The sequence below is a fragment of the Aedes aegypti genome, chromosome 1 (assembly GCF_002204515.2).
Source record: "Aedes aegypti strain LVP_AGWG chromosome 1, AaegL5.0 Primary Assembly, whole genome shotgun sequence".
Classification (NCBI taxonomy): Eukaryota; Metazoa; Arthropoda; class Insecta; order Diptera; family Culicidae; genus Aedes; species Aedes aegypti.
This window is the reverse complement of record NC_035107.1, coordinates 65671664-65687527: the sequence shown is the minus strand read 5'-3', so window position 1 is coordinate 65687527 and position 15864 is coordinate 65671664. Positions and strand designations below refer to the sequence as shown.

Below are 15864 nucleotides of genomic sequence, written 5' to 3'. Positions count from 1 at the left end.
TTTGAAGGATCCTAATTGAGTGCGCTTATAATCGGTCGTCAATTTCAGGTGGACCTACTGGAACGACGCGGATCGGAAGAACAACTACCTGTCGATAAGGCAGACCACCACGTTGAACGACGTCTACCGACACATCCAGAAGTCTCCGCTCTTAACGCCTACCACCGAGCTGAAATTCGCCGATCGGAAAACGAAGACCCTGCGGAGCTACAAGCTGCAGCTGATCGGGAAGGAGATCGTTGTGCTGAAAAGGGTCGACAAGAAGGATAAGGGTCTGTACGAGGAGCTGACGAAGATCGATCTCGGCAAGGTCCAAGCCTATATCGGGAGGGAAGCCAAGCGGGATCAGTCGAGTCTCCGGTGGGCGATCACTCTGGTGGAGCATGATTTTAAGAAGAGGTAGGTTTTTTGGAAGAAGTTGATCGCGACAAGGATCACGATTTGATCTTTTATTTTACAGGACACGCGACGCCCCCTTCATCGGCCATCTGTTCGGAGGAGTGGATTTCAACGATCAAGTCCTGTGGTATTCCAGCATCCTGTACAGTCTACACAGGGATGACATCCTGCCGAGTAGCGATTTGTTCTTCTAGCCAATAAATAGCCAATATTTACACGAGAGTATTTTCATGTTCGTAGATTTAAACCAGTTTTACAATTTAGCCATGAATAAATTTTCTAAGCAGGGACCTTCTTCAAAGGGTCGATTATTTTTCCTAACAAGCTCGATTTTCATTTTAGTCCATTTAAAAGCGAATTCATTTCCTTTCGGTAATACTTTTTATACAAATACCTTCGAATAGTCACCCATTATGCCACCGCAGTCGTGGCATCCGCTTCTTCCGTAACGCTAGTCATATTCCCATTGGTCGTAACTGATCCACCACCAGAGTCCTGAACTGCTGTCGCCGATGTCAGCGTTGTCGTATTTGCCGCGGCCTTAGATTCATTCTCCTCACTTATCCTCTGATCGGTCCTATTGGAAGACGTCGTCGTCGACGGGGCATCGCCATTGGTCCTCACGGTGAAGTACTTCTGCTCTTGCTCGTGCCGTCGTTGACACTCGATGGCGTAGATCACCAGGAAGCTGGACGCCAGAAGACACCCCAAACTGCTCAGGATCGCAAACGAAAGCGCAATGTAGTACCACACGCTGAGCACTTCGCTGCAGTTGAAGTCACTGTATGGAAGAGATATATCAGAACTAAGCTCAAAATCCGTCTAACCATTACAAAAAAAACTGGCCAAAAGTAGCAAAGAATTCTATATCTCGTGTCGCCGTTGAAGGCGGATGTACTATTTCCGAATGGAGAATTCCTGAGGAGTTGAATGAGACTGAAGAATAAAGTTCCTCCGGAAAGTCCTCCTGAAGCACCTGTAGAATTTTCTCCGGACGTTGCACTAGGAGTTCTGCCGTAAGTTCCTCTTGGAGTTTTTCCGTAAGTTGCTTTATAATTTCTTTAGGAAGATCCTTAAAAGTTCATCCTGAAGTGTTTGTTTGTTCTAAGAGTTTGTATAATGAAGTCCCTCTGGGAGGGCTTCGGAAGTTTCTCTTGATTTTTTTTTCCGGAAATTTCTCTGAGATTCTTCCCGGAAGTTTCTATGGGAGATTCGGAAGTTCTTGTTGGAGTTACTTCTTATGTTCCTGTATGAGTTCCTCCGAAAGTTTCTAGTAAGAGCTCCTCCAGAAGTTAATGTAAGAATTCCTCTGGACTTTCGTCTAGCAGTTCACCCAAAAATTGCTCTAGAAGCTCCTTCATATTTCCTTTAAAGAATTTTTTTCTGAATGTTCTTTGGATTTCTTCCGGAAGGTTCAGGTATACGTTTCTCCGAAATTTCCTCTAGGTGATTTTCCGGAAATTTCCCTAGGATTTCATCAAGAGAGTTTTTCTGTAAGTTACTGTAGTATTTATCCCGAAACTTCCTCAAGAATTTTTCAGGAATTTATTTTAGAAGTTTTTTAAGCAAGGTTTTTAGAAGTTCTTGTGAAAGTTTCTCAAGAATTTATTCTGGTTCCTCCGAAAGATTCCCTAGGAGTTCCTATGGAACTTCTTTTACGAATACCTCCTGAAGTTCTTGTAGAAGCTCCTTCGGAAATTCCTCTGGTTTCTGCAACGAATTACTCCGGAAGTTACTTAGGAGTTCTTCTAGAAGATCGCGAAGGAGCCCCTTCAGAAGTTCCTTCGCCAGGATTTTTCCCGGATGTTTCTTTGGGAGTTCATTCGGAAGTTCTTGTTGGACTTCCTTTTTAAGTTCCTGTAGGAGTTCCTTCGAAAGTTTCTAGTAGGAGTTCCTCCAGAAGTTATTGCAAGAGTTCCTCAGGACTCGGTTCATGTAGCAGTTCGGATTTCTTCTCGAAGTTTCACTAATAGTTTCTTCGGAAGTTCTTCTAGGTGATTTTCCGGAAGATTCCCTAGGATTTCATTTAGAGAGTTCTTCTAGAAGTTGCTGTAGAATTTATCCAGAAACTCCTCCAGAATTTTCTCTGTACGGAAAAAATTGAAAACCCATATTTGAATATTTTTAAATTAGTTTTGAGTTATTTTTCTCTCCCTATTTCATTCGCTCATTCTATTGTTGTCAGAGAGCTAAGAGCAAAACAACCCAAAAATCGAAACTTTGTGCGTTACCTCAAATTTGAGTAAGAGGCATAGTACTGTAAGTTGAATTATTTGATCTGCCGGTAGAGTGAAAAGAGCTTAGCCAGTAGGGTAAATTGGTATAATGCGCCCCAACCGGGCAATACGCCCCACTTCATTTTCTAGGGATTGAGGCTTCTTTAACACGTAAAAGTGATTACATATCTTAAATATCCGCGAAAAAATGATGTTGCGCATATTGTGGTGGAATTACGGCCAACAGGGCGTGGAAACAATAAGCGAAAAGTCCGAAAAAGGAACACCAGCAGAAGTAAAAACGCGACGGTTAACTATACGGGAATGAAACTCGTTTATTATCTGTTCTCTACAAAGGATGGAATACTTATGAATAGGTAGCGACGAAGTGCATCGTCAGTTCGCCGCTGTCTTTTTGGTATTAGTGTCAACATAGGTGGTGAGTACACGCTGAACGGAGATTAGGCAAAAAGGTGGTCATTGTATACTCCCACACGCCTCCTCAATGAGCACCGTTCATTACTCACGAAGGCCCATTCGCTCCAGAAGTTCTCGGAAACGGACAGCATCCAAGGGCTTAGTGAGTGCATCCGCTATCATTTCTCCTGATGGGCAGTAGATAAGCTCCAAATCACCTTGATCGCAGAGGTCCTTCGCGAAATGCATCTTTGTATCAATGTGTTTTGATCGTTTGGTAGTCCGCTCCGCCTTTACAAAACTGAGGCAACTTTGATTGTCCTCAAATATCGTAGTCGCTTTCGCAGTTCCCTCGCCGATTTCGTTGAACAGTCTCCGCAGCCAGATCAATTCTTGGGACGCCTCGCTCAACGCTGCATATTCGGCCTCCATGGAGGACAAACTCACTTGACTGGCGTCGGCTAACCCAGGCAATAGGCCCGGATCCGTAGAAGAAGATAAACCCCGTCGTTGATTGCCTGCTGCTTTGATCGCCGGCCCAGTCAGCGTCGGAATAACCGACAAGATTCCATCCATCTCCAGGTCCGAACTCGAGCTTGTGCTGTTTGGTCCCCTTCAGATATCTTACGACACGCTTAGCTGCTTTCCAATCTCGTTCTGTTGGTCGACCCACACACCTTCCAAGAATAGAGACACTCGCTACAATGTCCGGACGGGCGTTGGTCGCGGTCAGGAGGCCCCCTACCAAACTGCGATATCTGGTAACATCCACGTACTGCTCAATGTCTTCGCCTGCGCGCAAATAGCCAGCTTCCATCGGCGTCTTAGACACGTTACTGTCAGACATCTCGAACTTACTCAACAACGTCTCAATGTAGTTGGTTAGGCGGATGCTGTAGAATCCCTCATTACGTAGTACTTCCAAGCCGAGAAATTGTCGAACCGGTCCAAGGTTGGTTGCTTCGAATGCATCACGCAGAGCGGTGAAAATGGCATGTATTTCGCTTTCATCCTTACATCTTACCAGCAGGTCGTCGACGTAAACTAGTAGGATAACCGTCTTCTCACCGTCGTTTCGCAGGTACAAACACGGGTCGGATTTGCACTGCCTGAATTTTAGCCGTATCAGTACTTCGTGTAAGGCTCGGTCCCAGCATCGGGCGCTCTGCTTAAGCCCGTATAGGCTTTTCTTGACCAAGCAAACCAAACTCTCCTTGCCAGCAGCTAGCTACCCGGGAGGCTGGCGCATATAAACCTCCTCCTCCAAAATTCCATTCAGTTAGGCGGTTTTTATGTCGAAGTGGTGCAGAAACATCTGCCGTTTTCCAGCGACTGCCAGAACCATCCGAAGCGTTGCGAGGCGAGTAACCGGAGCAAACACGTCCATGTAGTCAATGCCGTACCGTTGATTAAACCCTTGAGCCACCAAACGTGCCTTGTGTGTAACCACTTCGCCGACCTCGTTTCGTTTCAACTTAAAAATCCACTTCGAACCTATCAGCTTTTTCCCTTTCGGCAACTGCACTAGCTCCCACGTTTGGTTTGCAGCATGGGACGCCATCTTCGCCATTGGCGTAAATAGGGAGGGGCCAGGGGGGGCCTGGCCCCCCCGAATCATGGACTTGGACCCCCCGAAAAAAAATGGAGAATAAATAACAATATTGTTTTCATGCACTTAACCGTGTTAAATGCATTTTGAATATAAATTTCCGGATGATCATTGTTTGACAGGCAAAAGCAATATGTAATTTTAAAACGCCACATTGTGCCATACTATTTCCTTTTTGCCCTTTCCCGATATTAAAATTCATTGAAGCATATTTTAGAATTAACAGAACTAGCTTGATCCATTTGTAGTGGTATTATTAATTAGAAAACCAAAGTCTCTTCATAATTTTGAACAAGCTGCGATATTTTGTAATCGTTGTTACTGGGAACAAATCGTTGTTACTGGGAAATGTTTGTGTATGACAGTTATGGTAAAGTTTTACAAAAACAAGTTCTCAAAAAAAACATTGGTGCAGCAAGCGAACTTTATTTTGTATACATTTTTCGTGAACTTTAAATGTTTCATATTAAAATTTATGAGTCATTCGATAAATTTGTCTCCGAGACGTCGGAACAGATATCAAGTGCTGGTAAGTAGACGACAATGAAGCAGTTGCATTCAAATGAACATAGAAATCCCTCTACGTATAGTTAGATAGTGGCGGATTCGTACAATAATGTACGTAGATGCCGCAACATTTGTTTTTTTTTTCAATGTTAAATTGACACAAATTTTCTGAAGTTTTTAAATTGAAAAGATAATAAGACTATTTACTAGTTGTTTTTGTAGAACAAACGTAAGGTCTTGTTCATACTGAAGATTGTTTTTAGACACGCTTTTAATTCTTCTATAAGTGTTTATAATAGGGTAAATGATGGCTTCGGCACCCTGAGGGTATTTTCGGCAACACTAACTTATCGTCCTTGTTAGAATTTATCTACGGAACAAGGGTTACCTTCAATGTACTCAACATGTTCCTTGAACTATAATCTTCCATATAAATCACATTCTTGACAAAAATATTATATAACATGGGTTTTATTATTAAATGAAATAAATGCTTACAAAATCATCATCATTCGTGAGCTGCCGAACAGAACAACACAAGAACAGCTTAGGAAAAACTCACCACTTCGAAAGGTCCAATTCTCCACTCCAATGCCAATTTTTTAACAAAATCTACGCACCGATCACTTATGCACAATTAAACTTTTGATTGGTCTATAAAGCACTCGAAAATACTTTATTTTTATGCTTCAAATCACAAGTAAAAATTAATGAACTTTGTTTTCCTCGGCAATCACTTTTTATTACTGCACAAGGTTGCCAGAAAACCATATTCAATTGCGGTGTAATTATTATTCACGATTTAAATTCACAGAAAAGATCAAACACAACTAATTAATTTATTGGAATTATGCAACAAAGCATAAATGGGTAATAATTGAGTCTTTCAATGCCTTCCTTATTTGAAGATTGTAGCGCATAAACTTCAAAATACTGAGAAACATATAAAAAATACGTCTTTTAATAGGTTAACTATTTTGGCAACACTCCTGTTGTTCTACAGGCAATCAGTGGATGATGTAATTGTGTCAAATCAAAAGTGAGTAGATTTGAAAAGGGTCTATTCTGATTTTCTCATACACTGAGAAGAATATGAACCTTAAAAATTACTGGCAAGGTTTAGATTTTGATCCGAATTAGCTGATCGAACCATATTCGGAGAGTGATATTCAAAAACAAAAAAAAAAAGTAAATCCTGGAACATCGCAATCGGATTTTTTTTAATACTCCCCAACCTCTTTTTACGAACGTTATCGGGGGGTCGTAAAAAAAATCTGGGTAATAATTATGTTTTTGAAAAATACAACGTCTATATGCGGAAATACTGATTCGAGATATTCGGCAAAGTTGAAGCATGGGTTGAGAACTTTCCAAAATGGCCGTTCAAGTTTTCATACTTTGGTAATAGATGGCAACACTGCTCGATTGTTATCAAAAGAGCCAATTTTATGGGTGTGTGATATGCATATACCAAAAAATTTCAAAGATGACGGTACCGAATGTTCACCAAAGTTGAAGGAAGTGTTGCGTGCTATACAGTCGGCAGAATCACAAATGTTCATGTGGCTGGCAGCACTGTTTAAGAAGAATAAAGAAAAGATCAAAACCATAAACTTGAGCGGAACAGAAAAATAGAATGCTTAGCAACATAGCAATACTCTTCAACTGTAATCTAGTTTTTCATGAAGGGTTCAAAATTTTGTCGTAGCTGGCAACACTGCTTAAGTGAAATTGCGTCACCGGCAGTACAAGTGTGCATGCAACTTTTGTTTTGAAAAAAATAATCATAGCCGTTGGCAAAATTTTGAATCTCATAGCTTTTATAATGATAGTCCTTGAGCTACTGAATAACTTTGCAGAAGGCGCCATATTTCTAAGTGGCCAGGATCCTAAGATAACCGCAAAACAAATGTTTCATGCTCACTAGCATCACCTAGTGGTAGAATTCCGCAATTCAGTGATGGTGGTGCTAGCCCTTGAACAACTGAACAATTTTGCTGAACATCATGATCCTCTATTTTGACTACTTTGTAAGATATTGGTCATATATAAAACGGTCGTTAATCTGAATTTCAATCGTTAAAAAGTGGTCGTAAAACGAACCGTCGGTAAAAAAACGGTCGTAAAAAGAGGTTGGACTGTAATACCATTCATTCTCTCGGTAATAACTTGGTGATAGAGCGTTGAAGAGCAGCAACCTTTACAGACCAAAACCATATCGAGCCATTCAGCTTGTCAGTGAATAGTTCAATTAACGGTGAAATTCTTGACATTAAAAAAAATGAAAACAACTATGCAAGTACCATCGTTGGGGGTGAGATTTGGCCAAAAATGCGTAAGTTCTCATTAATTTTAAATAACTTTCGCAATTTGAGTTGATATGTTCGGTTAAATATGAGAATACGTTGCAAATGCTGAACAAATAATTGAAATCTGATTATTTTCCTTTCAATAGGAATCATTTGAAAATTGGCCCAAACTCACCCCTTCGAGAAGGTGACATTGGGCCAAACAAACTACACTCAGGAAAACGAACTATCGATAAACATAGGAATCCCAAATGAAAATTCGTCACAAGAAATTGGATTGAAATTCATAAATTTAAATCATGGAACCGAAATTTGAAAACAAAAATAGTTTTCGCGGCAACCTGGAATCGAACCAAGGACCTTGCTTAGTTTTGTAACAAAAACTACCCAACAACATGATTTTTTAAAGAAAAAATCGAATTTCTTTGGATTATTTAAGTTTTTTTTCCGAATATTACATGTTGCATATACAGTCGCCTCTCCACATCTCGATATCGAAGGGACCATCGAGATAGGGAGAGATCGAGACATAGAACAAATTTTTAACGAATACTAGATTGAAAATCACCCCGTTGCCAGGAAAATCAAAAACAAACAGATGTCATTTCGTCTTCGCAAATTGTTTTGAATCTCTAAAATCTAGTCTAGTAACCTTTGATAATGGGCATATCGACATACGGAGAGAAAATTGGGAACGAAAATCACATCGAGATATGGAGATATCGAGATAAGGAGGATATCGAGATATGGAGAGTGAAAATGTATGCAGAGTGAAGGGACCGAAAAAATCATCGACATAGGGAGAGATATCGAGATGTAGAACATCGAGATGTGGAGAGTCGACTGTAAAACTTATGTTTCTAAAGCATTTTGTTTGAATTACAAGTTGAATAGTGTATTTTTTCAACATGTGCAAATATATCATTGTTTCAAAATTATTTAAAAAATGTTGCCAAGTCCTTTTCAAAGGTTTAACAAATAAGGAAAACCAGTTTCAGCTTTAAGAATATTGTTTAACTGATAAAAATTAAAATGTTGAATAACTTGATCAAAACAGTAAAATGCAGTGTATGAAAAGTTTGAACACAATTAAATAAGCTTCAAAACCATGCAAAAAGATCGAATCGGTTGAGTATTCATGAAGTTATGGTCAAACAAAGATATTTTTTCAGTAAAATAAAAAAAAATGGAGTAAACTATTTTTTATTGAAACTAGTTTTGATTTTACACAAATTTGATGTTCTACAAAGTTTTCAAAAAAAAAATAATTTTTAAGGTAATGGTGCTGAAATTACCGAAGTTATGGTGACTTCACTGAAGGCCATTTTTTATAACTTGATAATTCACCTCCAAGACGCTTGCACCTCTAAATTTTAATACTTTTGGCTCAAACTTCGAGGTTTCTCTACTAATATGATTCGAATTCAGAAGAGTACACGAATTTTTGGTATTGAGAACTTTTGAAAAATAAGCCGCACCCTAATAGACTGTAGCGCATGTGCGAGTAGCAAATAGGAGCATGCATGTAACTCATTCAAACGCAACTCTAAAATTCAAGTAATCCATTAATCGCGTTCCGTGGATTTTTCTTGCAGAGCACAATATTATGAATCAATTAACCATGACGTCACGCTGCAACTTCTAGGTTGGATTCGCACCTGCTGCAAGTTTATTACCATGACATGGCAATTTTTAAAGCCGAAATGCTGCCATAGTGAGATTGAATACAAAATTTATTCGATAAAATAAATGAAAATGAAATTAGGCAGTGTCCATTTATGACATAACGCAAAAATGTACAATTTTCGACCATTCCCCCTCCGCAACGGTCTTTGCATGAAAAAAAAAATGTGTTTGAGCCTACTTCCCCTCCCGCTAGAGCGTTACGTAATATGTGGACGGCGCCTTAGTCTGCATAAATTTAGTGGCGTTGTGTATTCAATTTGAATCTCCGCTATTTTATTTTTAACTGCAATTCTTTTCTCAGTGTAGTCTGTATTTTTCTGCATTGGCCCTTTCAACGAGTAGAACATAATGAGTGACGTTTAATTTCAGGAATTGTCAACAAATACAAAATGTTACAAATACATAAACTAGTTTTTGCGCAGTTTTGGATTGCCGAAGTGAACATTTTTGTTGCCGACAATAGTAATTGCATTGCCGATAAAAGAACAAGTGCCTCGTGACTTTGGTGAGGAAAAATAGAAGATTAAGAGAACAAAATAGTGTTTTATGTATAACAATCAATAAACGAAGAGTGTTCAAGTGTAGTTCAGGTGTCTCCTGCTAATTGTTGTGCTCTATTGTTGCGTAACATTGCCTTCTTAAAAGTTCAGCTGCTTAGGCTGCCGACAATACGTAAGTTCCCCTATGTATTTTTTTTTCAATTATTTTTAATAATATTTTAATCGTCTTACGTAGATTATATGGACATTACATCAATTCTTTTCATTGTCTTTGTTAACGAGATTTTTAACCTTGGGCTAGTTCATCTCGAGACCAACAGCTTTACTTCCCTTCCAAATGAAGTTGCCACTATAACTTTTCCAAGCAACTTTAGGATTTAAAGTTTCAAACTCTTACAAAAAAGGTATTACTCAATCCTTTGTTCAAATTTTTGTTTCGTGAGGTTTAGAGAAATGAATCGTTTACTACAGAAATGTTGAGCAATAATAATCCTTATTTTCAAACTAGCAACCGTTTTTATTTTTTTCAGAGGCTTGTTTTTTTTAAGTGTCGGCTTTAAGAGGTTTGAATTTCACATTGATCTTGAACCTTAATTGAACTGATACATTTATATCTCTATCTTGTTTTATTACTTTGCAAAAAATCTAGTTTAAATCGAATTGAAAAGGTAAATCCTGGTTATGGTCTGCTCTTAAATACTTGTATTCTATTCGACATCTTTAAGACTGAGTTGAATACGGCATCTTGGAAATATAAAACGAAAAAATAGATACGTTTACTATTTTTCCATAAAAGTGACATTTGGTATCTAAGAAAGTTGATCAATCGGTTTTGAACGATTTTTCGGTTTTGATCTACCTAGGGCTGTGCAAATATCGATTTTGTCGATAATATCGATGTTATCGGCTTGATTTTATCGATACGATATCCGATATTTGTCGACCCGATATTTTCCGATATCGATAAAACTACTGACTACTGTCCGATAATCAGGATAACACTCAATGATTATGTTAAAACTAGTCAAACGGAAGTCTAGTACACGACACTGAAGACGGCCTTACAGTTGAGGTCGAAATACGCATATCTGTCAGAGGATACAAACTCTTGTGGAATTAAATGGTATAGTACTAAATTCGGTTTTTTCATCTACTTGAAAAACCCTTTATTAAACAACATAGGACATCGGTTCGATACCGATAATGTCAAATCCGATATATCGTCGATACCGATATTGAAATATTTGGAATATCGCCGATACCGATAAATCGTCATTGTCCGCAGCCCTAGATCTACCTCTGTATGAAAGTGCGCCAGTATAATCGGTTCACAAATATTATCGAAGCATTGTTAAGTTATCTAAATCCTTTAAGACTTTTATCTTTCATGAGAAGGGGCGTGGCCCCCTTCAAGTCTGATGGCTATTTACGCCCATGATCTTCGCGTTCATCGCCTGCTTGGTAACTCGTCGGCTCTTCTTGGTAACAGTCCGCAACGCCGACGACGAAATCTCCATAACGATGTGGCAGCACACCCCGCGTTCTTCGGTCTTCACGACGCAATTCACGAACTTCACCGTTGTCCACGCCTCCTGGCGCTGCAGCTTCCGCTTGATCGTCGAGGTCACGTTCTTGTTCCTGATCCTCTTCGTCACCTGCGAATTCTTCACCTGCCGCATCGAAGCCACGAAAGAGTTCTTCACCTAACGCACTACCCCAACCTTCGAAACTGCTGTCGCTTCCTGGTTCTCCTGCCGGCACTGTTGGCTTGCACGGGATCTCACTCTGCCTCGGACTCTCCACAAGGAACCTCCAGTTCTTGCTGCTCCGAACCATCGCTGTGTTCGAGAAACTATTGTACCTGTTTACTAGACTGGCCCACCTTAGTATGGGAGAAAAATAAAGTTGTATAATTCCACGGGGCACCCACCAGGATTATTCTTTAGGGTTAGAGGAAGACTTCCTGAAAGTTTCAGCTCATTTGGTCGTTCCATGAGCTGGCGCAATTGAATTGAAGTTAAAATGGGAATTTCAGCTCCAACACATAGGAAACAGCACATCATCTCCTGTTTGAGTCAGGAAAATTGTTGATCGCGTTCAATTGAACCCAGAATGTCAAAAACACTACTTGATACTATAGCAAACAATATTGTAGAAGGTTGTATGATGATTAAAATTGATAAAGTTGGTGTTTTAACAATCTGAAGTAGATTTGCAATATTGCATAGTATTCCTTCAACTTAGCTGGGTAGTAGCCACTAAGCGCATCATAGCCACCTATGACGCTGGGCGAGCTGCGGCACAAAGTGCATGCACATGTGTGATTGTACGGGAGTGCTGATCTAAGCCTAACTTTCAACAACTGAAAGCTTAATGAAAATGAGCTTAAATCCAGATACAACCTTCGGCAACTATGTTCATTAGCGTATCAACTAGTGAATTTGTCATTCTGGGCTCAATTGAACGCGATTGACTAGTGTACGAGACGGAACAGTGACATAGGGTCAATTTTCAATATATTTGAGACGAATATTCCATACAAACTTTGAATTGAATGCGCCAGCTGGGGGAGCAACCAAATGAGTTGAAATTTTGAGAGAGCTTTTTTCTTACCCTAAGGCACATATCTAGGGGGTGCCCCGTTGAATTTTACAACTTTTTTGTTTAAGGGCCAGTCTACTGTTTACCCTAGGTATTTTTCGCATGGCTGCAAATGAAAACAACTTCTACCCCGTCAAGTCAAAATCAGGTCAACGCACGAACTCCCCGAATTGAGTGGAATGAACTCCAGGGCCCAGATAGCCGTAGCGGTAAACGCGCAGCTATTCAGCAAGACCAAGCTGAGGGTCGTGGGTTCGAATCCCACCGGTCGAGGATCTTTTCGAGTTGTAAATTTTCTCGACTTCCCAGGGCATAAAGTATATTCGTACCTGCCACACGATATACGCATGCAAAAATGGCCATTGGCATAGTAAGCTCTCAGTTAATAACTGTGGAAGTGCTCATAAGGGGACACTAAGCTGAGAAGCAGGCTCTGTCTCAATAGGGACGTAACGCCAGGAAGAAGAAGAAGAAGAAGAAGAACTCACTTATGAGTACTTCATTTTCTCCGTGTAGGAGTTCTTCCAGCAAGTGCTTTAGAAGTTCATCCAAGAGTTTCTCAATGGAATTTCTCCTGGAAGTTCCTCTCAAAGTCCCTCTACGAGCTTTCCGTATTTTTAAAAATTATATTATTTTATAAAATTCCATTAGAATTTCCTCCAAAAGTTCTTTCAGAATTTATTCTAGAAAGTTTCTCTTGGATTTTTGAGAAAGTTTGTCTATGGTTTTTTTTTCCAGAAGTTCCGCTAGGAGTTCCCTGGAAGTTCCTCAAAGTGAGCGTCCGAAAGTTTGTCCTTAGATTTTATCAAGAGAATTCTTCTGATAGTTGCTGTTGAATTTCTTCAACTTCCCCCGGAATCTTGCGCAAATTCCGCCGAAGCTCATCTAGGGGTTCTTCCGGATGTTTCCCTAGGAGTTTCTACGGAACTTCCTCAAGGAATACCTCCAGAATTATTTAAAGAAGTTCCTATGGAAATCCCCTCTAATGCCTGTAGGAGCTTTTCCGAAAGTCTCTCAAGAATTTCTCCTGAAAGTTCCTTTAGGAGTGTCTCCAGTTCCTTAAAGTTTCTCCGGACTGCACCAGTTCTTCAAAAAATACCCCTGGTAGGTCTTTCGGGAGTTTTTCATAGGGTTATTTTGGAAGTTCCTCTAGGATATATTCCAGATGTTTCTCCGGAAGTTCTGCAAAGAGTTTCTCCGGAAATTCCGCAAGAATTTCCACCACAATATCCCCTATTTTTCTAGAAGTTCCGCTCGGAGTTATTCCATAAGTTTACCAGTGTTCCTCCAGAAATTTCTCGTGGAGTTTTTCCGAGAGCTTATTCTAGGAGTTCCCTTTGGAATACCTCCAAAAGTTCTAGTAAAGTTCCTCCAGAAGTTTTCCCACTTCTGGAGTTCCTCTAGAAAATTCTCCGAAGGTTCCATTAAAGTTTATTAAAAGTTCTTTTCGGAAGATCCTCTAGAAGTTTCCTGAAGAGTTACTCCTGAAGTTTCAATAACAGTTTCTCCAGAAATTCCACTTGGAGTTCTCCCAGAATTTCCCCTAAGAATACTTCCAAAACAGGATTTTCTTCACAAATTTCGATGGGAGCTTCTCCGAAAGTTCCCCTGAAAGTTTCTCTAGGAGTTCCTGTAGGTTATTGAAAGTATCTCCGGACGTTGTACCGGGAGTTCTTCCGGATTCCCCTGGTAGGTCTTCCGTGGAAGATTGGGTTCTTAATGGTTAATTGATGATTAATATTGTTATTAACCGAGACTGCGATACGGTACAATGATAAGTAGTCAAACGGGCGTCTGTTCGGGTGTGCAGTCAAACTGATTCGTTTATTGATAGAATCTCCACTGCTGTACCAGACAGCCAGAGGTGTAGCAAGGGTGGATGCTACATTCCGGAAGTTTTTATTAGGATTCTTCTGGAAGTTCCTGTAGGAGTTCTTCTGGAAGTTTCTTTAGTATGTCTTTGGGAAGTTCGTCTAGAAGTTCCGTCTGAAATTCCTCTAAGAGTTCTTCCGCAAGTTTTTTTAATAGTTCCTCCGGAAGTTCTGCAAGGAATTTCTCCGGAAGTTTCGCTAGGATTTCTTCCAGAATATCCCCAATCTCAGGGACGGGCCTGGTGTAGTGGTGAGAATACACGGCTCCCACGCCGGAGGACCTGGGATCGAATTCCATCTCCGAGATAGTCAATTATGGCGTTAGTTAAATTATAGTGGCCGTTGGTCCCGAAATGAACTAGCCCAGGGCTAAAAATCTCGTTAATAAGGATAGAAGAAAAAAAAACTTTTGAGTTTCAACACAGACTTGTGGCAGATTCCTCAAAATATCCATTACGGATTATTGATAAAACCGTCAAATGATTTGTAGTAAGATCTTTGGCAGAAGTTTGATTTTTAGTTGGACTTCGAGAATTATTCAAAAAGTTTATCATTCTCCAGTATATTTCCTTCTAGAAATAGGCTAAAACGTTATCCAGACGGCGACACGATACATGGAATTCTTTGCTACTATTGATCAGTTTTCCCCCCTAAGCATTCCTTACCGATATTCCAACCAAATGACGCCTTCTTCCTCCAACATCTCCCCGGCACGCCTCAAATCGAATCCACTCATGACGGCCCGACTGGCCTCGGCCGTCCCGTTCCTCCTCTCACCGTCCAACTCTCCATCCTCCTCCTCCCCACTCCGGAGCTCACTCGCAGCCACATCCGTCGAAACCCCCCGGGTATCGATCAAGCACACGCAGCTGGAAGAGTTCACGTTAAACCGATACTCCGGCGCACACCGTAGATGCTCCGAACTCAAATTAGTTGTGTGGATCAACGCGTAGATGAACGCCAGCATGGTGAAGAAGATCGTCAACAGCAGTATGACCATCGCGTTCACCCGGAAGAAGTTGAAGAAGTTCTCCCGCAACCGATTCGACGGTCGCCGCTTGAAATCGAACAGTATCAGGAACAACGTACCGCATAAGGTTAGCTGAAATAAAGAATCAGAACAAGTTATCAATGAACTTCTGACAACCTACACAATCAACTCACAATCATCCCCGCCCAGTACGGGTTGTCCTTGGTGTGGGTGTTCGGGGACCACACGATGATGGTCATCCCGACCAGGGTAAGTATCGTACCGACGACGATCTCCAAGATCATCAGTATCCGGCTGAGGCGGATGTGCTTCAGGTTCAAGGAGTTGCCCTTGGGGTAGCGCTGGGGGACGCTCTTGTTTACCATCAGCATCCGGCTGTGCCGGAGACTGCTCCGGGTGGGTTTGTGTCGCCCTATCAGGTTGTTGGCATTTTTGGAGAAGTTCTGCGGGACGGTTGTGGTCATGTAGACGGCCTGAAAAACGAAAGAATATATTCATGAATATTGACAGCTGAAATCTATATCGTTTTGAATAAAAAAAAGAACAAATTTTGGTTAATATTAGCGCTTTGCGTAATTCTTCAAGTAGTAATAGGCCCGATATAGATGCGGAAAAAGCTGAACAAGATCATTATCTGTTGTTCTAAAGTAAATAACTGACGATCATAATCAGTTATTAGTTGGTTGGAAATACGAGATAAAAGATCAAAACTAATATCGAAAATGAGTATACCCTGATCAAGAACACATGGTTTGACG

At 40.5% G+C, this 15864-nt stretch overlaps 2 protein-coding genes across 11 annotated transcripts in view; one reads left to right on the top strand and one right to left on the bottom strand.

Annotated features, from left to right (window-relative positions):
• LOC5579160 overlaps positions 1-720 on the top strand; it is a 29898-nt gene extending 29178 nt beyond the window's left edge. The window contains exons 4-5 of the mRNA XM_021838472.1: positions 49-399; positions 461-720. Coding sequence (XP_021694164.1) covers positions 49-399; positions 461-593 — 484 coding nt within the window. The 3' untranslated portion in view covers positions 594-720. The remainder of the gene's footprint in view (positions 1-48; positions 400-460) is intronic.
• A 5-nt stretch (positions 721-725) lies between these two features.
• Positions 726-15864, bottom strand: part of LOC5579161 — a 49777-nt gene continuing 34638 nt past the window's right edge. For 7 of the 10 annotated variants that reach the window (XM_021838534.1, XM_021838502.1, XM_021838508.1 and 4 more), the window contains exons 3-5: positions 15280-15579; positions 14781-15217; positions 726-1180 (exon numbers count right to left, since the gene is read on the bottom strand). In XM_021838534.1, the coding sequence (XP_021694226.1) occupies positions 811-1180; positions 14781-15217; positions 15280-15579 (1107 nt within the window). In that variant the 3' untranslated portion in view covers positions 726-810. The remainder of the gene's footprint in view (positions 1181-14780; positions 15218-15279; positions 15580-15864) is intronic. The other 3 variants (XM_021838490.1, XM_021838482.1, XM_021838494.1) reach the window with 1 other exon arrangement.